The 26864-nt window shown below is 33.2% G+C and overlaps 3 protein-coding genes across 5 annotated transcripts; 2 read left to right on the top strand and 1 right to left on the bottom strand.

Annotated features, from left to right (window-relative positions):
• The first annotated feature begins 593 nt into the window (after nucleotides 1-593).
• On the top strand, nucleotides 594-7098 carry LOC108965538 (chondroadherin-like protein). Its single transcript, XM_018928031.1, has 9 exons — nucleotides 594-1025; nucleotides 1350-1645; nucleotides 2999-3543; nucleotides 3608-3830; nucleotides 4388-4524; nucleotides 4597-4749; nucleotides 4824-5004; nucleotides 5078-5217; nucleotides 5284-7098. Exons 3-9 carry the CDS (start codon nucleotides 3138-3140, stop codon nucleotides 5538-5540), a joined length of 1497 nt encoding a protein of 498 aa, XP_018783576.1. The 5' UTR covers nucleotides 594-1025; nucleotides 1350-1645; nucleotides 2999-3137; the 3' UTR covers nucleotides 5541-7098.
• Nucleotides 7099-7157: 59 nt separating this feature from the next.
• Nucleotides 7158-21948, top strand: LOC108965542. Of its 2 annotated transcripts, none has more exons than XM_018928036.1 (2): nucleotides 7158-8509; nucleotides 20660-21948. In XM_018928036.1, the coding sequence occupies exons 1-2, from the start codon at nucleotides 8465-8467 to the stop codon at nucleotides 21650-21652; spliced, it is 1038 nt and encodes a 345-aa protein (XP_018783581.1). In that variant the 5' UTR covers nucleotides 7158-8464; the 3' UTR covers nucleotides 21653-21948. The 2 variants fall into 2 exon arrangements, with proteins under 2 accessions (XP_018783581.1, XP_018783582.1); XM_018928037.1 differs by lacking the exon at nucleotides 7158-8509 and adding an exon at nucleotides 15266-15445.
• LOC108965541 (ornithine decarboxylase 1) lies at nucleotides 9355-13019 on the bottom strand. 2 transcript variants are annotated; one of them, XM_018928034.1, is made up of 8 exons: nucleotides 12812-13019; nucleotides 11987-12078; nucleotides 11778-11935; nucleotides 10391-10529; nucleotides 10152-10325; nucleotides 9835-10080; nucleotides 9704-9772; nucleotides 9355-9619 (listed from the first exon to the last, which is right to left on the bottom strand). In XM_018928034.1, exons 1-8 carry the CDS (start codon nucleotides 12984-12986, stop codon nucleotides 9479-9481), a joined length of 1194 nt encoding a protein of 397 aa, XP_018783579.1. In that variant the 5' UTR covers nucleotides 12987-13019; the 3' UTR covers nucleotides 9355-9478. The 2 variants fall into 2 exon arrangements, with proteins under 2 accessions (XP_018783579.1, XP_018783580.1); XM_018928035.1 differs by having other exon boundaries at nucleotides 10391-10514; nucleotides 12812-13018.
• Nucleotides 21949-26864: the final 4916 nt, after the last annotated feature.

The raw sequence follows: 26864 nt of genomic DNA, 5'->3' as shown, positions 1-26864 counted from the left end.
AGAATAATGCATACTAATTTTAAAAGCAATCATAATATCAGCAACATTTGAAATATTTCCTCAGAATTCTCCTGTGCGATTCGCTAAAATCAGCTTTTGAATCATTCTCCGCAAAATCACTTCTAATTTTTGTCCCGTTCAAAATGCCTTATATTTTTCAATTATTTTGAAAATGAAAATTGTTGCAAAATAAATCTTAGACCTACAGAGGTAATAAAGATCTATTAAAAATCTTACTGTGAAAGGTAAAAAAAAAAAAAAAAAACATTTTAGTTGATAATTTTTTTATTTAGTTGAAATGTGTGCGATTGTCACCTTGTTTTTTTTTTAATAATTGTAGAATTTTGTTTTAATATTTTTAGGGTAGTGTTGAAAGGAACTACTCCGTTTTATTAAATAATTTGGATGAAAAAAAATGTTTTCTTACATATTTCGTATTTATTTAACTTTCGATTTATATAGAATATTAGTAATTTTAACCAAATTTTATTATTCAACAGATGAGAATGGTGAGAATGTCAATTGCGCCTAGCCGAACAAACCCCATTCGATTTGATTTCGAATGCGTTGAAATGTTCTCTCATTAGAATCAGTCTCTGGTTGTCGGTGTTACAGTTAAAACACGCGCGCGGGATTTCCTGTCTGTTCGATAAGCGTTGAGCGAGCGCAGCAAATCGCAGTGAATTTTTTTTGGGACGTTGTGGCAGACGTAATGAAAATTAACTTACATAAAAACTCGAATTTTCAATAATTTTAAAATATTAAAATAAACGGAATTGGATACAATTATCATGAAAACAATAGTTCTAACCTATATACCTATGTATGTGTGTATGCTTTTGTACAACAGACACAGAACATTGGAGTAGCTTGAAAGCAGAAAACAAGAAAAGAATGAAATGCCTTTAGATATAGAGAGCTACTAAGGAAGCAACAATTAATTTCACTTCTAACAAAGGGAATATCATACAAAAATATTAACGGTGTGTGTGACTGTGAATGTGGATTTAGGGGAAGAATAATAAGTGAGTAACTTTCACAAGCCCATTCTTTGGGGTGGCTGTATGTGTGTATGTATGGTTCGCCTAATTTCAGTCTGTGTTGTCAGAATATTGATTTTCTTAAGTCACTGTTATACATACACAAACAAACATTGTAGAGCATGCACACCTGAAATTAATGCAATAAAAAGAATTTTGGAAATGAACCCATCAACGAATATATAGTATAAATTCATAAATAGTTTATAAACCAAATATACACATCATACATATATATTCTATCTTAAAGTTGATTATAATAGAATATTAATTCTCTTTTTTGACCACTTGACAATTTGGTGGATGCAGAGAATTCAAATCTATTCCAACCCACATTCTTTCACACTGACTTCGATTTGGCGCGTACCGATTTTCAAATTACATATGAACTGTTGTCTGATAAACTTATAGACCAATAATAGGGGCAAGGGACGTAGTCGTTTCTTGGTATAAACAAATCAAACCGATATTCATGACCCAGAGCGTCGAACTGTTGTGGACTAAACTCGTATGCATGCAAGTAAATGACTTTGCCTTTAATGAAACATTGTCCGAAGGCATGATAAAGTCGGTACTTCTGCAAGGGATGACGATTTCCAAATTGGGTAAGTAATAATAATTATTATTATTTCAAAAGTATCTTACTATTGCTTAGGAATTTTATTGTTATTTAATTTATAACATTTAAATACTAATTAATAATCATCATAAATTTTTATACAACTGTTTTTGTAAATTAACAAATAAACATTGTCTGAATTTGAAAACTTAAAGGAGAATTTTTTTCCAGACATAGTTAGTCATGTATGTGGTGTGTGTTGTTAAAGTCCACTTTTGCTGTTAATGTAGATTATATTGTTTCAATTGAATCTTTCGGGTGATTTAAGTAGATGTATGACAAATTTATTGTTCGGCTACAAATTTCACTTGACGCTAATTAGCACCTTTTTTTTGTATAAAATCCGGATATCAGTATATAAGAGATTTCTATTTAAAAAGGATTTATTCTATTGAAATAAGTGGCGGGTGCATGCAATCACGCTATGCGCATTCGTCTTGTTCATTTACTATTTCGTCTATTAGATAGCCGGTATATTCTGTGTATATACTAGAAGGGAATATTCGTCCATAATTGAGTCGCATGCATTGTTCAGTCACCAGTTACTACATATGTAAGTTTATTTTATTTAATTCAGGTTAATTTGTGCAAAATTACAGAACTTGTAGTTTTGAATTTAAAACGTTTTGATTTATACCTGCACATGCATTTAATGTATAATATATGTATGAACATATATAATATACCCAGTAGTAATMCCTTATAATCTGAGCTCACGAACGATAGTTGGAATTTGTGAGCTCACTTATTTTATAAGTAACAGATTAAAATATTTTGTTTTGTTTTTAAATTATTTTGAATAATATTTTACATATCTGGAAATAGGTATGTCAACCTTACTTACCTTACCTTGAGATTTTATATATATACATATGAGGTGTTCACTTAACCTCGTACCAAAAATGTTTCTGGTTTTCTGCAAGCGTTGGCACAGACAAAGATGGATGCCTTCTATTATTGTATATATATATGTATATATATATATATATATATATGCAGATAGAAAAAATAGTCAAGGCCTCCAAGGTAGAAGTACATCGCGGTTAGTTTTAACCACTTCCAAACATTGTTCCGTTATCATTGGAAGTTTGGACATTTCACAACTAGTCGTATCAGCAGTCGTGCAAGTCTCTTCACCCAATTTGGATTTTCGGYGTGTGGTGTTTGTAGAGGTACTTGCATGCATTTTTATTCTAGCATAATAGGTAGATTTATATTTATATGTGCGATTTGTGTACATGCATCCGAATCTGCACGATTTCACATTCATTTCGCCTCTGATTGGGGCTTTATTCATATGATCATTAGTTAATCACATCTCCTCCGCTTCAACTTGCAGGCATATAATAGAAGTGAATTGATTTACTGACAGGCAGCTTCCACGACACGACGGATTTAGAACGTGAATCAAATTAACAGCGCGGGTGCGTGGGAGATCGCTTACATAGTAGTAAAGAACTAAATAGTGACAGCGCAAAATGGCGGTGGCGACAAAAGGCAAAGTCTTCAGCGTTACCAGTGGCAGCCTCTTCGTATATGGCCTGACGATTGCGTTTTGGGCGCTTTCACTTGGAATACTACAAATTGACGCCCAAAATCCACCGCAGCAACAGGTGTGTCCCGAGCAGAATGACATTGCACCCTGTATCTGTACAGTGAAGAAGAATGGTTTGGATATTTTGTGTGAAACCACGGACTTGGTACATATAACAAAATCAATGGGCACCTTGAAAGGGCAGAGTCCCATCATTTTCTATTTAAAATTACGTCACAACAACCTACCTAAACTGCAAGGATTTGTTTTTCTTGCGCTTGACATCCGCCATTTGACAATTCACAACAGTAGTTTAGCAGCCATAGAGGAAAATGCGCTCAGCTCATTAGGTACATAAGTGCGAGCATTTTTCACCTATAACTATTTAGAATGGTGTGRAAATATTTCTTACAGGTAACGGACTCACACAGTTGGATATTTCGCAGAATCAAATGAAGACAGTACCATCTGCAGCCTTAAAGCATCTTTACCACTTGTTAATACTGAATTTGAATCACAACAAAATCAGTGTTATTCATAATAATGCGTTCGAAGGTTTGGATACTTTGGAAATACTTACGTTATACGAGAACAAAATTGTCAGCATAGAGCCCGAAGCTTTCCGAGGACTTGAAAAGTAAGTGTATTTAGTGAAGCGTTTGTATTAAACATTATTCTAAATAAAAGCTGGTCTTTAAAAAATTGCGATTGTAATTCAGGGAAGATGATTTCCTTATATTTTGAAATTTGTACCCCAACGAACAACTTATAGCAATATTGTATAAAATCTCATTATTTAACATTTCTTATATCCGAGAAAATTCAGAAAAATCTATTTTATACGTTACAATACTAATTCCTCTGTCCTTAAAATGACATACATATATTTATTATTAGTTCAGAATYATGATTACTTAACGGGAGTTATTATAGTAAAAAGTAATCATTTCATTCCTATTGGTAGACGTTGTATATAGATGTATGCTCTTTGGAGCGTGGTGATGATATTGCTTTCCGGTCAACTGTGTGTATGTCTAAATCGGCTTAAGRAAATATAAATTGAAGTTTTAATTTAAATGCTATAATTTACATTTYGTTGTAACATATACATACATATGTATGCATATGATAATTCACCTACATACATTCATAATTAAATAGAAAGCGCCTTTTATGACTTTAAATTTAATTTAGAAAACTGAAACGATTAAATCTTGGAGGAAATGATCTTACTGCGGTACCACAACAGTCTCTCTCTATACTTGATACTCTGAAGAAATTGGAAATTCAGGAGAATAAAATCGGAAGCATTCGTGAAGGCGATTTTGCAGGTGTTGTATTATAATATAAAAATGGGTTTGGAATTTGTAAAATGTTTAAAATACTTAATAACACAATTTAAGGAATGGAAAGTTTGGATTCTTTGATTTTGGCGCACAACATGATCACTACTGTACCTGCCAATGTGTTTTCCCATCTGAGTATTTTGAATTCATTGGAATTAGAGGGGAATAAAATAGAAATCATAGACAAGGATGCTTTCAAAGGATTGGAAGGTTGATGTTATTTTATTATATAATGCATGGTGTATTTTTTAGTTTTCAAAACAAACTTTTATTTTGTTTTTTAGAAAATCTTCAATATCTCCGCTTGGGTGATAACAATATTCAGTCTATACCCAGCGAAGCTTTGCGTCCACTGCATCGGCTGCGTCACCTAGATTTAAGAAATAACAACATAAGTTTTATACAAGAAGACGCTTTCGCTGGTTATGGAGACTCACTGACGTTCCTCAATTTCCAAAAGAATGAGTATGTTAACTTCTAGCTACATAAATTTGCTAACGGAATTATATATATGATGGTACATATTTTATATTTTTAGCYTGAAAGTTTTACCGAGTATGATTTTTGAAAATCTGAATTCACTCGAAACCCTCAACATCCAAAACAACAAGCTGTCGCGGATACCTCAAGATATCATGGAGCCAATCACCGACACGCTGCGAATAATCGACATCACAGGTAAACTCACTTAAAGTACCTAWAATACAGCTATTTATAATATTAAACACTCCAAACCGTGCATAGATAATCCGTTGGTTTGCTCGTGTGAGCTTACCTGGTTCCCGAAGCTTTTGCAAGATCTGAAGAACAGAGATGACGAAATGGCACAAAAAAAGAAGCCCACTTGTCTCATGCCAATAGAAAATCGACAATACTATGTACAAACAATGCCATTGGAGAAGATGCATTGTGGTGGCAAAAATTCTGCTCCCACCGTACTTAGCAGTGCTGTACTAACCAACGTAGCCCTCAGCATATTGGCCGCAGTGCGTAGGTTTTAAGTTGTCACGCTAAGTCGCCACAATGAGGAACAAGTTTACTGGAATTAAAAAAAAAACACTGCAAAAGATTGCATTAGAAGCGTGTTTGTTATTACAAGCAGGGACGAAATACGTTCATACATAAATATATATACATTGGTACCACGCCACAACATTGGTACTGTTGAAGAGTGTCATAGATACGCGCACAGATATAATTGCTGAAAATAATTTGAGTACATTGTTGAAAATTGTATATGCATACATATCAAACGGATGCCATTGGGCCCATACACACATACATATCAAATAAATACTAAGGTTTTGTGAAAAGTTTACGATAGCCTGTAAGAGAAATGCATTAGTTATACACTGACGGTTACTTTTTGACACATTTTTTTGCCGTAAGTTACCTAAAAGGGAGAACAATTGAAACTAAACAGCTACATGAASTGTATTTATTGTAACTAAATATAGATGTATGTTTACGCCTATTATTACTACTCTAATGTTTATGAAAAAGTATTTGCTAAATATTTGCTGAAGCTATATGTTATAATTTTTACTTCATATACATACATGCATGTATATGTTTAATATACATACTATAAAACGATTTAATATCAAAGGGAAGCTACTAATGCAAAATCAATGTCGTCGTTGTGAGATACAATCATTTTTGGGTTTGTGTATATATAAATAATGAAAACTATAAATTTAAAATCTAAATTAAGATAGTTCACCTCAAATTCTATGCTTCTTACAAAATATAGCTAAGTGTRTATTTACGTTTATCACATTAAAGTATAAGAAAATTTTTAAATTAAAAAGTTTTGTGCGTGTTAAATAAGTATATGTAAATGCACCAACACGATATAAGAACTGATTACGGAATAAGTAGTTTGTGCTCATAATATGAGCATGAGGGTTGGAAAAATATATTATCGATTTACATACATACATACATATGCATTTTAGAATCGGAAAAATGCATTTGGTGAAACGTGCTCCAAATAGTCTCAAAATTTCGTTTGTTAAATTTACCTAAAATAATCGCTTTAATTTAAATTATTACGTAACGTATGCYAATTAATTTGCTTTAGCCGAATAGGATACACGAAAAAGCTTTGTTAAATTTTATTAATTAAATAATTTTTCAATTTTATTAAAGAAAGCGATCAAATGTTTAATTGTAATATTATATTATTGTAATTGTATATTYTTCCATAAAAGGATGTAAATTATACTCATTCGTAACCTGTATATGTACCTATGTAATAACTGTTTATTGAATTATTTACACTAGAAATGTTGCTTGCGAAATGTTACAAAAATATTTTGACAGTTCAATACTTTTACAAAAACTTTATCAACGATGTTTAACGTCTTAAAACTCTCTGGCTTCATTAGCTTTTTGTTACGGAATAAACAAGTTATAAATACATACATACATATCAGCATGTGCCATACAGTTGTAAAGTCGAGATTAAAAGATGAAAGTGCGTTTTCATAAACATTTTCCAGATGAATTTATGTTCGTGTAAAATGCAAAATAAGTTGTTGATTGTTTCAGATTATATTTATGTGTACGAACACATACATATGTAAGTAAATACAAACGCATACTCGTATGTACAATTAAAATATAAGGCAACACATTTTTAGTATTTAAATTTTTTACGAGTAAGCTCTATAAAATATATGCATTGTAATGAGTAATGGCATAGAATCTTTGAGAAACGAARATATGAAAATATTTTCAAAACAGTTGGGTCAATAATCGAAGGTTGTATGTTTGTACTCAGAAACATAATTTTATTATACACTCAAATATACAAGTGTAGGAATTGAAACATATTGAAAATTTTTGAAATTTCATTTAAGTAAGATTTATGAAAGTTAAAATAATATTTTGTACTCACATTATCATTTCAGGCATCCAATATACAAATGTATTAATCTTATATCTTTATTTAGTTTAATCTTAAAACTTGTCTAAATTATTATTTAATTTTTGTAATTAGAGTAACATGTTTTACGTATATGCTACATGCTAGCAAACTAATGAGCAGCTTTATCAAATAGGGTCAGATTTGGCAGCTCCTAGTTTGATAATGTGATAAGCATATTACTCGAATTCCGTTCCGTTTTTGAAATGAAAATGTTACTAAAAATATACCTGTATTGAGTTAAAGAATAATAAAGAACAGCCTGTTTAGTCTTAACGACAGTTGTGAGCATTTTTTCAGTCTTTGTAATATAAGAGATTTTGATAAATCCTTTATAAAACAGCAATAGCAACATAACGGTTACATGTATCACATAAAACTCGTCGAAATTGATAAAATTGTCGATATAAGGCAGTTTTGTACAATTATTATGAAAATGTGACACTTCGTGTTGGTTATTGTTATATTTCAGCCTATATCCTTCTGTTACATAATGCACAATTTAAAAGGTAACTTCATGTTATAATTGGGCGTATGTATARGGTAAGTTGAGGAATCAACTTTCTTACTAAGTACTGTCTTCTTTTCTTACGTATTCTCAAAGACGTTAAAAAGTTGCTGATCTTGCTGTTCTACATAAATTGGTATTTATGCCGAATTTTCGGTTTAAATAACCATTGTCATTGTCTTACTAATATTTGTAAATTACGTACGCAAAGAATTTTAATTGAACGATATTGCGAATGCTGTTATATTTTTATCTTGAACTTCGCATAATTTACAAAAGCRAAAGTTTCGTTAACTGTTGTACACCAACTGCGGAAAAAATAAATGAAAATTTTCAAGTTTCCATTGACTTAATTCAGTCAGTTCAAATACTTTTTTCGTGCGGTTTGTTCTATTTCGTTAAAGTTTAGAAAGTCTAATTTCGAATGGAGTACCAGTAACTGGAGACCATTTAAAAACAAATTTCTACCCGAAACTTATATCAACTCGATGTATACTTTATTGACTACTTTTATCTTTAAAATTGTTCCACAGGTATGTTTAAAAAAACGAAATYTTTGGTTAGTAATTTTTGTTTTAAAAGTTATTGTATTTTTTGATAAATGGACAAATATTGGATTATTCTCCAAGCCATCAATTGAAAACGAACATGTTACCGATGACAGACAGATTTGGGCACTTTTTAAGCCACTTGATGTTACGCCCTTGATTTAACCGATCAATAAAAACTTTATTAGACTAGTGAAACATCGTTTCAGAAATTGCCTTTTGTGTAAAATTATTGAATATGGAGCGGATAGTATCGCATAATTTTTAAAACGTATTAACTCTTTCGATGATGCATCTCAATTTCGTTTTCTTGAGAAAAACTGTCAAGGCATTCTATGTTGTTAGAGAAATATCTTATATTATGTTTCTGTATGATTCGAAGAAGAAGGCGATCAATATCAAAAAATGTTGTACTAAGGTATTTGCAATAAATTGCAATAAAAAAGCTTGGAAATTGTTAAAAAGAGGCGCGAATTGAAGACTTTTTTTTGTAAAAAATAAATAAATTTTAAACTTTTTTCGTTAAATTATATTATATCCATTCTTGTATATTTTAAACTGAATGTATTTAATGTTATTGAAAAAGATTTTTTTTATTGAAGGTAAAAAAAACTCATTCGATTAAAAGTTTTCTAATTACGAATAAGGTTCGTTGTATTGGACGATCACTGTAATTATTTGTTGATTATACTCCATGAAATACTCGAGACAATTCTCTTGTTTTTTGATCCTGGGCGTAACTCGGCCGATATTATGGTATATTTTTTTAACTATAATAGTAACCTGCGTTATATACATATATTATTAATATCACTGGAACAACCTTACGCTGAAATATTAATGCAGTGACGTGCTGTATATATTTAACTTYTATACAGAATTTAAATATGAGCCCCGTTAGAAAATTAAGCAATTATTAATTAAAATAAAAAGAAGAATATTGTGGTTATTATATCAAATTGCTTTAAAATATAATGTCTTCGGCACCATGAATCCATTAAAGGGGCTTGCGATCGGCACCGTATATGCGCCCATATTTGGAAAAGCAATCAAATCTCCACACGACAGATTTGGCAAGTACGCATCCTCAATGATCTGTGTAATTTTGATAAAGAAGATAAGAATATTAATTGATTTATGTTTGGTCCGAGACGTTTTAAACTTAGAATAGTTACACACTTTGTCTAATGCATCACAGGTGGGACCCCATATTAAAGTCTTGAACTTTTTAAGATTTTCATCTTCCTCCTAACAAAGGTATATTAATTCCTTAAATTCTGTTATGAAATCACAATGAATATTTTTCATACCAAGAAGTGTTCCACAGTGACTTCTTGATGATCATACAAAACACAATTGAACGATCCATATACACCGTCATTTATGTAGTACATTTTCACATCCACCTTCTTACCGGCTCGCACTTCTCGCTTGGCGTGAATCTTACAAATCAGGGTGTAGGCCGAAGCTACGAAGAAGCGACCAGGCTCGGCAATTATTTCAACTTTTTCGTCCGGAAAATATTTATTCAAAGACATGTTGACAATTTCCGCAATCTTGAAAATAAAAATTCATTAGTATAAATAAGAAATTGAAAAATAATGTTAATGTCTAGCTCAGTACTCACAGTAGAAAATTTATTATCGTCAGCCCCTGGGAATCCACCTCCAATGTCCAAAAACTTCATGTCGAAACCAAGCAATTCTCCGAATTTGAACAAATTTTTTGCTGTAGCAATGGCTCGCTTATAGGCTGGATAGTCACTGCAGCCGGAGCCAACGTGAAAACTGGTTCCTATCACCTGGTGTATTCGWTATTAATTTTTGGTTGGTATGGTTTTGAATTTAGTTTAAATTTTATACTCACGGAAAGCCCCAAGCTTTTTGCGAGGAGCATCAATGCCGCAGCATCTTCTTCAGCATTACACCCGAATTTATCGCCCAGTGGGCATTGTGCTACTTTGGCCTCACACCGAAAACGTATCACCAAACTTAAAATAAAATTCCTAAGCAGTTAGAAAATTTTTTGACATACTGAGGTAGTATTTAAGGTTATTTCATGGTTATTACCAATTTTTTCTAAATATTTCAAGTTTATTGGGTAAACAGTACGTTAAATTTTCTTTCTTGACTATTATTGAAACAAAAAAACAAAGAGGAAATTTTATAAAATAATAGATGGAAATACAGAGATTGGTTTAATTTAAAAATATTATTAAAGAGTTGAAAACCTTCAAAGAGCATAACCTAAATGGAAGCTGACACACATTAAATTGGTTTACTTAAACATTCCACAGGATCTGRAATATTATTTATTACATTGAGTCTATAACTCTATGCGTACAGTTTACCAAGGGATGACGTAACTTGATTTTTATTCTATTGTTCCAATATTCCGAACATGCCTTGGAAAGCGAATGTCTTAAAGTATCCTTTATATATGTATGTACATATGTTATTCATTTGAACAGTCAACAGCRTTTTTAATGATAAGCCCATACTCAACTAAAAACATAAAAAGTTCCATATTGGCAAAAGATTTGGTCAGGTTTCGAGAATCACAATTGAACTGTTAAACCACTGATCCTAAGTGTTGTCAAGAACTCCTAGATATTGGTTTAAACGCGTGAGTCTGTTCTCCTCAAAGTTTTTAATCATTATCCAAGTTATTTGATACAAAATCAAAAAGTATGACGTCGTTGCTCATTGTGTAAGTAAAAGAGAAATTATTAATAAAAATCCAAAATGTATTAAAAACTTTGTTAAAACCATTGACGGTATGCGTAAAATACCAAGTTCCACAAATTCTAAGCTAATTTTGAACGCATCGTGTACTTTGAAGAAYCTTTTTTTATTTTTGAAATTCTCGCGAAAAGTTTGACCTTGCATTCCCGAGACGTCCGTTGAAAGAAAAGAAAATACCATTTTAATACTTAAAATTTAGCTCGCCGGAGATTATATGCTACGATCTTTGTAATGGTAGTCAGTCACTCAGCCAACTGTGTGCAGATACTCGTATACGTATTAGCAACAAATAAACTAGAAAACTAAAGTGTTTGTACGAGTTTTAGGTTTTATGAGAAGTGTACGTACTTGCGTATTTCACTAACTATTCGAGCAACGGCGACTGTGTTCTTTATAATTAATACTGTAAGTAGAAATATAATATTTTCCCCAAACATACCATAATCATATTGCTTATAGACATATTTTTTATCATATTATACAAGTAGACATCAGACTTATTGCCTTACTTTGATTCCGGATAGTGCTCAAAAATTTTATAGATCTCGAATTCAGTGTCCACAGTGCTTGCCATAATATTTTTCTCTTTAGCATACTGGAGGTGACTCGGTGGCTTGCAAGGATTGGCAAATATGATGTCTTCGGATTTGGCACCCGCTTCCAGGGCCTATGTCAAATCGTTTGAATATGTTTATTTGGTTAATCGGCATTTACTTACAAGTTTTATTTCATTTTTGGAAGCGCAGTCAAACCCGGCTCCCAAATCAGCTAGCTCCTTCACAATCAAGGCATCGTCATTGCACTTAACAGCTGCAAAACAAAAATGAAGAAGTGTCTTTGGCTCTTGACATTTTCAAGTAAAGAAATAACCAACTTTCGACGATATTGTGTRTCTTTTGTTTTAAGGCACCTGCCGCAGTTTGGAAACATTTCAATGATGAGTGTAGAAGATTCAAAAATAAATAATGTAATAATTATAATTGGTGTTTAAGAACCTTAAGTTTATTTGAAAAAGGATTCGTCCAAATGGCAATAAAGCACTTTTCACAAGCAATCAATGAAAAGTCTAGAAAAATTGTTTTTAAAACTAAAAACTTTCAAATACYTAAGCTATAAAGAACATGGCACTTTCGCTATGGGCAATTTAAATGATAGTTTAGGTTGACTTGGTTCTTAGTGGTATTTAAAGATACTGTGACCAACTTATTCAAAACTAGACCGCATGTATAAGATTTTACCCAGACATATGATTTTAACTTAAGCCACTTAAATTTAAAATTCACATAAATACACCTATGATTTAAATATTTTTGAGAATATGTCTTCGTAAAACTATTTTTCTACATATGCAATTATACCTATTATGTACATAAGTATATTTATGAATTTTTATGTACAAAAATCATCCTAAAATTTATATGTTTGCGTATTTTTACTGAATTACACAGTCGCTGCTAAACATGTAGTAATACTAAATATTACTTGTTGAAAATTATTCGTAATCAATTGAACATAAACGTATATACAWATGTACATATCTCACCATAATAAGGTTTGACACGCGGCATATGTTTAATCCAGGTTTTATACTTTTGGGAGAGAGTAGAAAGATCGCAGATATTTAACGCCTCTTCCATTTCTTCAACGTCAACTTCTTTAACGACTCCCTTAAGGTCTAAAACTCCCTCGTATGAGTTTATTTCCCCGAATTTGTACATGATTGCTGCGTCAAGTCTGAACAACGCAAAATATGAACGCGATCTGATTAAACCTAGAAATTCAATATTAKAAACACGCATTCTTATCACTTAAATATTTTCAATATTGAAGACGCGTATATTAGTAAATATACGTATATGTATTTAATAACGAATGCATTCCCAATAGGAAATGTATAAGAATGCTAACAAAGGTGATTGCATTTTGTTATCGTGGTTATGCACTGAACAGGGTGCATTAAGTTCRCGAAGTTTGTAACACCTAAAAGGAAATGTCGAGGACTTTATAATGTATAATGACGAGCTGAATTGTTTTGGCCATATCCATCTGTACATATACGAACTAGTCATTCAGTTTTAGAGATAAAGATCAGAAATATTACACATATCCTTTATTCATTAAGAAGTTTTTCATTTGTCGGAACCGCCGATATCGGAYCACTTTGGAATTGCTATACAAACTGACCGATCAAAATCAAGTCCAATCCGAATATATGTACATATTCTTTTTACCGAACCATTGTAGCTTATAGCGATCGAAATCAAGATCATGATCTTCCAAAACGACCTATTTTCCTTTTTAAGTAATCTTAATTCTGATTAAGCTTATGTAAATGTAAATAAAACATCTGAAACCAATGGAGATAAATATGGACTTACCATGTATACAGGGGTTTCACATAGTCTCRTAAATTTATAAGTTTTAACAATCCGAAAACATAGCGTTCAGAKTTRAATTTGCGTAAACTTATTTTAGTATGCAATCCAACAACAAAGTTGTTGTACAATAGGTATAAACATACATATGTGTATTAAAGCGGTACGACTTGCGACTTTTATTCTATAAAATAAAATTTTCTCTAAACTTATTTCAGAGAATATGGATCTAAAAATTTGTTCAGGAATGTATGCATTGAAGTAGCACCGCCCACAATTAGGTGAAAACCTATATTGCAGCAACAAATTGGCCAATATCAATTAAATTGTAGACTGGGTTGAAATTCGAAAAGAGTATATCCATGACAACTATGCTCAATACTTCTACTTGCCCCCATTTACCTAATATAAGAATTTTCGAACTTCCGCTTGACTTTATACCACATAGTGGTCAATATTTARGTTATCTTACTGAAACGCAGAAAGCATTTTTTTTTTTGGTAATGGTATGTTGTATTGTCAACAATGGATACAATCGGGTCAATACCAGGGATGATCAAAAACTGACGTGAATTTCAAATACATTTTTCTCAAAATGACGACATTAATGTCGTCGCTTTCAAAATYTTGTAAGATGACTCACGTTTAAGGTWATTTTTTTTTTTTTGGAAATACYATATGGAGGCTGAGTCATCGTTATAGTAATGGTTCTGCCCAAGAATTCATGAACAAATTATATGATCCAAACGAAAATCGCCAAGCTCATAACAACACACSTTACCTTAGCGACTGCTACAGCAGGTTAATAATGAATGCAGCTGAAATTTGTATCGTACAAACATAATAACAAAGCTTAACGATTGGACACTCCAACATTTGGAAATATCAATCAATTTGCTACCAAAAACATTYAAATACATTTTCAAACAGGTCATGGATGTGTAGCTCATTATGATTACAATACAGTTGTGAATAAGATATGCCAGATCGAATCCGCAAATATTCATTGAATTAGCTAATTTCGTTAAATGTTCGGAGTAGCAAGAGAGAGTAAAACTCAGTATTATAAATATTTTAAACTTATACATCTATATTTWCATACTTTCATGCATATTACATAAATAAATATAATAGCCAGAATTTCTAAAAATAATTTTATGAACTTACTAAGTTAGGAAGCTTAAAAACGAGTGTTTCTCGAGCATTTTCGTTGTGGCAAAGCAGTTTCTTCTTCCTTACGTTATTATGATGCGTACCTTTTTGCGCCTGCGCTGCAACTAAATCATATAAATATGTATCTATATATGTGCCATGCGAGTCTATCAATGAAGCACAGTGACCATTATGTGTCAGTGGAGTCCCTTTTTGACAGCTTTTATCACCCACAGCTCCATGCATTTATGCGTGCCAATATGTCGCCGAAGTCATACGACTACGCAATGGCCTCAGTGGCACCAAGCGGTTACAGGCGGCAGCATTAGTAAATATTTGCTCAGACTTTGCGATTACCAGCAGGCCAATCGTTAAGTCGTGATTGGAATTTCGGAATATTTTCACATTTTCCTTGACATTCATGGCTCCTTGTCGGCGCCTAATGCTTTCTTAGACTGATACACTCAGACCACGAGGTTTAACAAAGTGCAACAGAATCCAGATTTTACTAGGATACGAGRGGATATGAAGGCTTGGAAGTATGTAAGACAAGTGTTTGCTGGAATGTTSTTGTTGCATACTGTCGATTAACCTAAGGATATCCAAGAATGGCACAGTTATTGAAAATAACGAAAAAGTCGTGTTTAAAGGTGAGTAATTATACAATAGTTCGGTTAGGAAAAAAGTGTAAGTTTGGTGTCTGTGAAAAAATCAATAATAGAAAAGCAGCGAAAACGAAAACAAAACTTTCAGAATGTGCAATAATGAGTCGGGTGGACGTCAGTTTTTTAGTACCCTACTGAACACCGGTATGTAGGTGAGCACGTGATTGCATGTGCTATTTGTAATGAATGTGAMAATCTCACGTGTAACATATAGTAAACAATGAATTTGCGTGAACGCTTGGACAGCAAACACAAATCAATAACAATAAGATAAGAAAAATAGCGTAAATTAAAAACGAGAAGTAAAATAGAAACATAGCTTGTCTTACCTAACATTATCATAAAAACATTTRGAAGAGTTAAGTGCAAGCTGAACCAAACATTAAGATTTGGCATACCCATTAATGTCYTTCGTGCCTTGTAGCGCACTACAAGGGGTTAACTTGACCTGAGGGCTTAAAACAATCTCTATTAATTATGTTGAAGACTTTCTTCACAGTAGCGAACGGTGCCTCGATTATACAACAAAGTGYTATTGTATAATATTGCACTCCTGTTTTGATAAGGTCAAAACAATTTTTAGCTGAAGTTAACTAATCTCTTACATGGATTGAAAAGCCTATGGTCTASAATTTGGTCTAATATATAATTTTTTTTGATAATATAAGGACTTTAAAAATGGCTGGCTAAAATATTGCTGACTGATTATTGTGCCGATTGGACTCAGATGTGTAATTACGTATCTATGTTTTATACTTTGTCACAAATGGAGAATCTCCTTAATTAAGCKTTTGATCATTGTCAGAGTTTTCTTTAAAGGTCGAATTCAATCGTAATTTGAAATTTGACGGCTTTTATTAAAGTTTTAACTGTCTCTCTTGGCCTWCCTTACCTGATTGCATAAWTTGTGTTTTAACCAGAGCTGTTAAAAAGGGATTAAAATTAATAATCAATTGAATTAATATATTTTTTTAATTGCAGCTAACAGAAAATATATATATATATATATTTTTTTGGAAAACAGAACAGAAGTAAATAGTCTGTCTCTTATACACATCTAGATGTGTATAAGAGACAGGTTTTGAAAGCTGTTAAAAAGGGATTAAAATTAATAATCAATTGAATTAATATATTTTTTTAATTAATTCGATTATTTATTTTTTTCGCAATTCGTTGATTAATTAATGATTGAAAATCTGTCTCTTATACACATCTAGATGTGTATAAGAGACAGCCCTAGAAGCTCTAAAATTCACACTCAACAAAATACTCCCCCATTTAGGTGAAATACCATAGTCTAACAACTACTCAACTAAATTTCACACTTAGCCATTGTTGGCGTAAACAGTTGAAATTGGTCCACTCATTACCAAGCTCCCTTATACAAGGAGCGTTCCAAAGTAAACAGGACTTTTTCGACTAGTGCGTTAGAATATGCTATCTTTATCGATTGTCCAGTGAGAATTTCATAACATTTCATGGATTAGAAGTGAAGTTGTCGCGATATAAGTGCCAGTATGTTTGTGAGACTTTTTCCTTTTTAGAAGAAAGAATTTACCCATGAAAGGGAAGCATTATGCAGATGTAGAGGCCATTCAAAAGGCTTGCACTGGCATTCTGGCGGCCATACCGGCCAACTAGCTAAAACACTCTTTGAACATGGTTTTGGACCGTGCAAAAAGMTGTATTGAAACAGAAGGAGATAGTCTCCTTTGAATAAAATAAATTGATTTTGCCGAAAAAACGATTTTTCCTTTTTTAAGTCCTGTTTACTTTGGAAAGCGCCCTGTACTTCATAAAATGATTTTCGGTTCTTCCACCGAACTCGAGGCAGAGCATGTGGACAATTTTTCAGTTATCTTAATGGACATCTGTGTAGTTATTTACGATCTCCTTCCAGAACTAATTACTATTGATGGTAATGGCATTTCTTGCCTCATTCAAATGGTTAATATTTGTCCCGGTGAAACGCCCCGAAAGTTTAACAAAAAAAAAAAAAAATCAGGTATTGACGTTGTCATTTGAATTTACATAAAACGAACCTTAAAGAACGTGAAAATTGCTTTTCGCTATATAATAAATATTGTCTGGATATTATAGCTCCGGTGCAGCCAAGGTTAATATTTTTATATGTGTGCGTGTTCTCATTCAAATTCAAACAAACTCTTATATGTAGAGAAAAGTATCAACTGTCTATAGTTACCAGTGCCTACAAATCTAAAAGTGGGCAGATAGCCGAAGGGCTAAATGACCTTAAATTAAAAAAGCAAGGAAGGCCTAAATTCGGGTGTATCCGAACATTTCATACACCTGCAACTTGCAAGGATTAAAGTCAGGGAAGTACCTTCAGGTACATGGGCTTATGTAATGTGGGGTGTAGGGCGAGTTTTCACCTGATTTTGTTAATTTTAAGCACAAAGATGCATCGTAATAAGAAAAACAAGCTCTCTCAATTTTATTAAGATAACTCACATATTGATCGATATATGCGGTATAAAGCCTCTTGGATGTTCGAAAGTCGTTGTATTAGGTATATGGAAGCTAAGGGAGGTATTCACCCGATTAAACACACTGACATACCYTTATCAGGAATGGATTATCACTGAATTTATTTACTAGGTCTACAACTTTGCTTCCGCCGTTTTCCARTAGATCTAGGGTCAAGTACTGATCGATTAAATCGTTTTATATCGGTCTTGGGCATTTGTGTCAACATTAACCCGACAAAATATTTGTAGAGATCTGTTTGCATCCCAAACTTATTCTTAACTGAAAATGCCACTTTTTGAGCCGAATTCTCGACATTTGCGGGAAATTTTGCTTTTTTTTTAATTCCATGAAAAGTGGGCTGAGGCTGACACATACATAGATAATAMTATTACTCTACTACTACCATCTATATGATTTCTATTATGTATTAAAAAAATATAGAATTTTTGTAAAGTAACTTGTGTTAGTTTACAAAAAAATGGATCATAAAGCATTTCGTGTGTTAATAAAGCATTGCTTTTTGAGGAAATGAGGGAAAACACTTTTGGGCCGTTTTTATACAATAAAGCCTTAAATTTACAAAACAAAACAAAAAAAAAATGGCGAAGGCAAAGTTGTAGACCTAATATATATCTCATACATTGACCAATATTTGTCGAAAAAAGTCAACCATTGGAGCTGGGGTCCACATATTCGGATACCTAGTTTTAGCCTGATTTGGACTTCTTCACTTCTTGTCATATGGTGGCATAYATCAAGGCTCTATTCGTGCAAAGTTTTATCTCGTTATACAGGTATTAACTGCATATTGATTTACATATATACTAGAAAGTTAAGGAATCAAATGGAATTTAAAATTGTGTTCTAGGGAAGTAGACGTGGTTGTTGTCCGATARATAAAACTGATAGCTACGCCAATTTTTATCCCGGCTCCCGGTAGCGTCTAGAGTGCTTAGTTATGGCGCTTTATGGGTTTTCTTTTAATGGCRTTTTGTGCCCATCTAGGAACTCGTTCTCTCTTCCTCAATTTTTACTCAAGTTACAGCTTACACAGACAGGYAGACGGACGGACAGACAATCACCCGGAATTSAACTCGTCTCGTCATCCTGATCATTTATAACCCTATATCTCTCWCAATTAGTTTTAGGTGATACGTACATAAAACACCTAGGTGAACAAAACTATTATACATACTCTGCAAGAATCTAATAACATTATTGCCTTATTTCTAGCTAGTTTAATTTTCAATTTATAGCAGTATGAAAACTAGTATTGGGGTACAGTTTTCGATTTTAGTCCATTTCTGACAACTAATTTATAAACAATTCAAAATAATTTTTAATGAATGCATTAAGTATAAGTAATAACTTTCCATGCAAGTTTTGTAAAATATTTCTCGAGGGTGCAAAAAAACAAATGGCCAAGGGGTTTGAGAACTTGTATAAAAGCAAAGAAACATTTCGAAAACATTTTTGTCATTGCTTATTTAATATATGCAATAAATAAAATTAACTTCATTAAAAAATGTTATATTGATTTATATATGAATTTGTAACAACACCCATGACTATACTAAATAATTACATATGTAAATAATCCAAMTTTTACAAAGTATCGAAATTTGTACTTTGTGTGTTCAAAATTTACAATTTTTATACTCTCGCAACAAAGTTGCTAAAGAGAATATAATAGTTTTGTTAACATAACGGTTTTTTGTAAGTCCTAAAACTAAAAGAGTTAGATATAGGGTTATATATACCAAAGTGATCAGGGTGACGAGTAGAGTTGAAATCCGGATGCCTGTCTGTCCATCCGTCCGCCCGTGCAAGCTGTAACTTGAGTAAAAATTGAGATATCATGATGAAACTTGGTACACGTATTTCTTGGCTCCATAAGAAGGTTAAGTTCGAAGATGGGCAAAATCGGCCCACTGCCACGCCCACAAAATGGCGGAAACCGAAAACCTATAAAGTGTCATAACTAAGCCTTAAATAAAGACATTAAAATGAAATTTGGCACAAAGGATCGCATTAGAGAGGGGCATATTTGGACATAATTTTTTTTAAAGTGGGCGTGGCCCCGCCCCTACTAACTTTTTTGTACATATCTCGAAAACTACTATAGCTATGTCAACCAAACTGTATAGAGTCGTTTCTTTYAGGCATTTCCATGTACAGGTCTAAAATGGAAGAAATCGTATAATAACCACGCCCACCTCCCATACAAAGGTTATGTTGAAAATCACTAAAAGTGCATTAACCGACTAACAAAAAACGTCAGAAACACTATATTTTACGGAAGAAATGTCAGAAGAAAGTTGCATCCAGGATTTTTTTTTAAATTGAAAATGGGCGTGGCGTCGCCCACTTATGGACCAAAAACCATATCTCAGGAAGTACTGCACCGATTTCAATGAAATTCGGTATATAATATTTTCTTAAYAYCCTGATGACATGTACCAAATATGGGTGAAATCGGTTCACAACCACGCCTGAAATCTCGATTATCACTKTATCATGCGAGAGTATAAAATGTTCGGTGACACACGAACTTAGCCCTTCCTTACTTGTTTTTTTTTAAGTCTAACGTGTTAACAAAATGTTAAGGTTTGTTTAATTTCAATGTTTGATGAGTAATTTGTTTAACTTTTTTCTATCCATTCTTTTTATAAATTGATGCATTTTCACTAAATATACTTGTTGTTTTAGATATTTCGCAAGATGACTCCTTTCAAACCGATGTCTGCTATAAAACTTGAAGAAGAAGACGAAATATTTAATGATAATCCCGACGCGCATTCGCACTAYGAAGAACCGTCATTACGAAAAACGCAATATACCCAGGAAAACGAAACTAGTAATCAAAAATGTAATTTCAAAGAAAATAATACCGTCCAAGACTACGAAACATCATCGGCATACGAGGCTGACGTAGAAAATTTAAGTTTAACCGATATCGAGAGTAACACGATGCTGCAAAGTCTGACGACACGCTTGTTTCTAACCTYTGACGGCTATGAATTTCAACGATTAGAGCAACCGCGCGGCGACACTGTTTCTGATGAAATAGTGTATGAGCCCGAAATCACTACACACTCCACTGTCTTCGAAAAAGTGCAATATAAAAAGCATATACGCTATTTCCGTCGCACTCCGTCCAATTTGAGCTTAGACAACGTTGATGATAACAAACACAATGAGAGCACACCAAACGCCGATCCGCTCAATGATCCACCAAAACGCACTCGCAATACCGCCGAAGCAAAACGCAACCACAACGGCGGCAGTATGCGTCAACCACCAGCCGTCCAGTCTTTTCCACAAAATATACCCGCATATGTGCCTATAAATGTAATGAAATTGGAAATTAAGAATCCGGGAAAATTCGAAAGCGTGGTTATAGGAGAGCAGCGTGACCGCTTTGATAAATTGATGCCYGTTGTTAAATGGGATATCAATGGCAACTCGCTGGACGATGATTTTTACATCGATGACAGTTGGAATGATTCCACGGATATGAACTGGAATAATTCAAGTGAAAAACGKGTTTCTCAATTTAAATTAGATAGTGAGTCGCAGAAGTCTAGCTTTCGCTCCAGTTCGACGACATTGGAAACGTGGCTGGATGAAGACTTGCTGGGCAGCTCCCTCAACGAGCGACGCCAATTCGCTGGTGGCAATCTGTGTCGGTCCAAGGTTTAAAGCAACGCTGCATTGCATAATCGTGAAGTTGTGAATCCAATGTATTATTACAARTATTTAATAGTATTCTATTTGTTAACATTGTTCATATATCTACCTGCAACGGATATACTCGTATAGCTTATATTTACATGCATACATACAAACTTTTTACCTAACATATAGTACATATGTACATACTTGTATGTATCTAAGAATGAAATTGTGTCTTAAATTAAGCAATAATATGTACTTATTATTCCTTTTTTTGCATTATATAGTATATATATATATATTTCTTCTCAGCGCTCCTCTAATTTGTACCACTACTATATAAATATACATATACTATACTACATACATATACATTCATATACGAAACATAATATTTGAAATTTCATTTGTTTTCAGAAASGATCTCGATCTGATCTTCAGTGTAATTAAACCGTAAACAGGCTAGTCCACATAAACTTCGCGCGCAAACCCAATCGATAAAGATTTATTTCCCAAATTTTTCCAACTGTTTTTGTATTCGTGTGGAGTTTGATTTCTATATGCGATTTTGTGTATATTTGTGCTATTTCTACCGCGAAAAAAATTTAAAAATTTGTTTGCTAAAAATTTGTGTTTCCATTGATATCACGGCAACGGTTTCGAATGGAACGGACTTGCTTTGGGAGTCTACTCGTTTGTTGGAATTGCCGATATCGCACTGTTTCAAATACATACATATACTATAAAGTGAAGTCGAATCTAGTGATCATCTTCAATTTTCATAACATATTAAGGAAACAAAAATACGGACTTTTGATGAAATGTGTGTCGTTGGRGATTTTCAGTGAAATACGTTCCTAGTTGTTGATTCCGATGCGGTTCAATGTTCTAGAAGTGAGTCGCAAATTTCATAACGTCTGTGGGTATATCAAGGTGGCCGTTAGCGTGAGTGTCATCTATTAGGTTGCCAATCTCAAGTAATTTATGCCACGATTTAAAACGAAAAAAAAGTGAWGATAACATTTAACCCAATCATAATTATGCCTATACAAACAACTAAGAAAAGGCTATGTTTCATATTCTTATACTTGCTGAGATCAAAGTCATGAAAATACCTTCAGGTGCAAAACGTCAACCAAAGGATAGGAATTCAAACAACTTTATGAATACATACATATGTATATAACTCGTACACTGACTGGCATATTCGGAATAAGGTTTGTAAGAATAAGGAAAATSTATACATGTATGTGGTATGTGGGACTGTTGAAACCGTGTACCCATTTCACATATTTTCGGCATTACACAACCGTTGAGTAAGTTTTGCTAAGATAGTTATTTAACATTTTGACCACTATATATGGTATAAAACCAGCGACAGTTTGAAACTCTTTCATTGGGTACATGGGTAGTTCGCGTATTTTTGGCACTACTACATATTATTACCGAAAAAAATGCTCTCTTAGTTTTAGTAAAGTGCCTCACCTACCACCACCAATGTACATATACATAAGTAGTAAAGTCAACTAAATAGAGTTAGGGCCAACTCACATATTTGCCGATATAGTATGTGTATGTATAAAGTCAACAGGAAGTTCAAAAATCTTTCTATTAGGTATATGGGGGGTAAACAAATTATTGTTCCTATTTATCCCATTTTTGACATACAAGCTTAATATTATCAGAAAAGGATTTTAAAAGAATAGTAAAAGGATCCCTTTTTTTGCTTTAAAAATTGTGTTATATGGAAAGGCGGTGTGGTTATTTTCTGATTTCGCTCATTCATAAGGAAGCATTTGAGAGTTACATGCGTAATGATAATAAAATTTAAAAGGTGGCCGCTGCAAGCTCAAAAGAGACTGCAGTGGACTTTGGTTAGGAAAAAAAATTATGATTGCCTAATCAGCAAATCAACTCTTGTAAGGATCTCAGAAATAATGGATATCAAACATATATTAATAACAATCTGGAAGACCTAGTTCTAACTTACTTCGAAGAGGATATGCCATTGCGACGGAAATTTGGAAAGGATCTCAGAAGTAGTTTCAGACAAAAATAGTATTATAACGGATTACTGCCGTTGGTTGTTTATAACCAACTTGTGCATTTTTTAAAACTCGAACCATTCACAAATATTTGTCGAAAATCAATTTGAGAAAAATACTATTGCAAAAATTGTATGAATACACGTCTGTGTTCGATATGTGTTCGATATGTGTTCTTATTTTTCGAACACGTCACAATTGATCTGGTCTAAAAAGCTTCAGAATTGCACCTATCTTTTAGAAAGAACGTTCAGATAGAGCACATAGGTATTTTTTTTTTTTAAACATGGCGAAATCGTTAATTATACTATATTTCTGATAATAAAAAAGACCAGTTGAGCTTGTCGTTCATACCAGGTCATTGCACGGCATTGCATGTATCTGAGTATTTATATTTTTTAAAGAACTACGCGAGCATTGCGTTTATGACAATTGAAAATATGCACTCAACGGCGATTTTCCTGTTAAGTGTGTAACATTAAAATTTCTTGCGTAGATAGATAACTTTATTACGAATTGATATATTGAAAAAATATATGTCGAAAACTTTTGAGTTGTGACTCTTTTGTATTTAATGGACGATATGCATGTACATATGCATCTACGAGTACATATGTATGGACGTTATAATGTTGTAAAGAATATTAAAAACTTCCATATATTTTTATGAGCAAAGTGGTGCACCTGTCTCTTATACACATCTACGATATGCATGTACATATGCATCTACGAGTACATATGTATGGACGTTATAATGTTGTAAAGAATATTAAAAACTTCCATATATTTTTATGAGCAAAGTGGTGCACATAGATATCTTGTTTGTAATAATGTATATGTATGTCCTTCTGAGGACCATTACGGCCAAAAGTTATTCGACGCAAAAGCAAGACGTAGTAGCCAACATACACGTACAAACCATGCATACAAATATTAATCATAAAGCGACGTAAAAGTGCGCCCTGCACGTGCCAATCGCRCGTGAGAACCGTCTGCTCATTGCCTTTCCCACGCTTACAATTATTTTGTTTGAGGTTACTTGGATGCGTTCAATATTTTCGTACTGCTTTTACCGTCTCGCCGTGGCAGAGGCGAGAGGCAACTTGGTTTAATCCAGCAAATGTTTTTTGGGGTGGCTCGTCGACTCGACAATGCTTGTGCCTGTATGTGTTAGTGTAGTATTATTTGATTTTGAACAAATAAAAAAACGAATATGCACTCACGGTGATTACTCAGAGATCAAAAACATCACAAGTCCAGTTGGGGGTGTTTGATGCACTTACTGTGTGAACATAACAAAAAGACATACTTATATACCACGTATGTAAGTAGTAGTAGCTCACGAGTGAAGAGTGTAAGTCATAACTGGTAAGGTAAGGATCAGTTGAAAAAGAGATTATCAAGATTTATTTATTGTTCTTTTATCGGATGCGTACTTGTTGGCATACATATACTTATGTATGTAAGTAAGTATGTATGTATGTATATGTTTTGAGTATAAGTTGAGTAAAGCGACAAAATGGTGGACCTGTTGAATAGCAGTAATTAACTAAGGTAACACAGGGCTACAAAGCATTCGCAGGTTACTTTATAAATTTAGCGATAATTAACATTCGATATCGTAACTACTAATTTATAAGCTTTATCTTATTGGGCTTGCTTAACGTTCTCAACAAAATGATAAGTGAAATATGTGGACTCCAAATAAAATAAGCTGAGTTCACAGATTTCATTCATATCATATCATATCTTTCTTTCAATCGAATAAGAATTTAGAATTTAAAATTTGAACCAAATAAACTAAATAATTAACGCAGCAAAACGATTTTTACAAAAACAATATTCGTACTCTTTCAAATAAAATTATAATTCTCTTATTTTAATAATAAATTATTTAGTTAAATATTATTGTTATTTAATTCATTAACCATTTCAGGGTTTGGATCTGTGTTAACATATTTCCAAAMACAGTATATTTTATTCTCAAATATTTCGTAATCATTACATAACATTCTTAAGTAATATACGATATATGTATCTGCTGTTGCCTTATTGAAGGACTGAGTTCAGGTGCAACCGAACATTTTATACTCTTGCAACTTGCAAAAGTCGAAGCCAGGGAAATACTTTAAGGTGTAAAACCAATCATATAGAGTAAAGTCAGCCGAATGTTCGATAATCCTGATAAGTCAAGTTTTCGCTCAAATTTTTTCGGTTAGTGGCAATTTCTGGGCGTGGCAGTAATCTGATTACGCTCATCTACGACTCGTAATTTTTTTTTGTACTAAGGAACCTGCATGYCCAGTTTCATTAAGGTATCTCAATTTTTACTCAAGTTGCAGCTTGCACGGACGGTCGGACAGACAGACAGTCTACTGGATTTCAAATTTTTCGCCATTCTGATCATTTAGAAATATATAAAACTATATCTATCTCGCTTAGTTTTAGGTGATACGTACATACAACCCTTAGGTGAACAAAACTATAACACCTGTCTCTTATACACATCTAGATGTGTATAAGAGACAGGACAGACAGTCTACTGGATTTCAAATTTTTCGCCATTCTGATCATTTAGAAATATATAAAACTATATCTATCTCGCTTAGTTTTAGGTGATACGTACATACAACCCTTAGGTGAACAAAACTATAACACTCTGTAGCAACTGGTTGCAAGAATATAAAAAAGCGATGATAAAGATAAACCCACTTTGATGTTTGGTATGTCTAATGTAATRCAAGTAAATTTCTGTGGGTGCGTGTGAGGATATCTAGAGTTAAAGATTTGTAGTCCTAACTGCTGCTTCTCGGAGAAATTATCTCAAATTTCGTGTAAAACAGTCACATACCAAGTTGCAGATCCTTAAGGCTTTCCTTCTTCTTCTTTACTGGCCGATTATAGCCGAGTTAACAATAGCACGAYAGCCGTTTGGATGGCGCCAATTGGATATTCCAAGCGAAGYCAGGTCCTTTTTCACTTGGTCCTTCCAACGGAGTGGAGGTCTTCCTCTTCCTCTGCRTCMACCGRCGAGGACTGCGTCGAATACTTTCAGAGATGGAGTGTTTTCGTCCATTCGGATAACATGACCTAGCCAGCGTAGTYGCTGTTTTTTAATTTGCTGAACTATGTCAATGTCGTCACAAATCTAAAACAGCGTATCTTTCCATCGAATGCGATATTCGCCGTGGCCA

This window comes from Bactrocera latifrons, unplaced genomic scaffold (genome assembly GCF_001853355.1).
Source record: "Bactrocera latifrons isolate USDA-ARS-PBARC rearing strain unplaced genomic scaffold, ASM185335v1 scaffold_141, whole genome shotgun sequence".
In the NCBI taxonomy this organism is placed as follows: Eukaryota; Metazoa; Arthropoda; class Insecta; order Diptera; family Tephritidae; genus Bactrocera; species Bactrocera latifrons.
This window is presented reverse-complemented; position numbering and strand designations above follow the sequence as displayed.

Coding starts and splice junctions, on each gene's coding strand:
- LOC108965541 (XM_018928034.1), bottom strand. CDS start 12,986: ATGTACAAATTCGGGGAAATAAACTCATACGAGGGAGTTTTAGACCTT. Junction 10,081..10,151: donor ACGATAATAAATTTTCTACT/GTGAGTACTGAG, acceptor TTTATTTTCAAG/ATTGCGGAAATTGTCAACAT. Junction 9,620..9,703: donor CCTGTGATGCATTAGACAAA/GTGTGTAACTAT, acceptor AAAATTACACAG/ATCATTGAGGATGCGTACTT.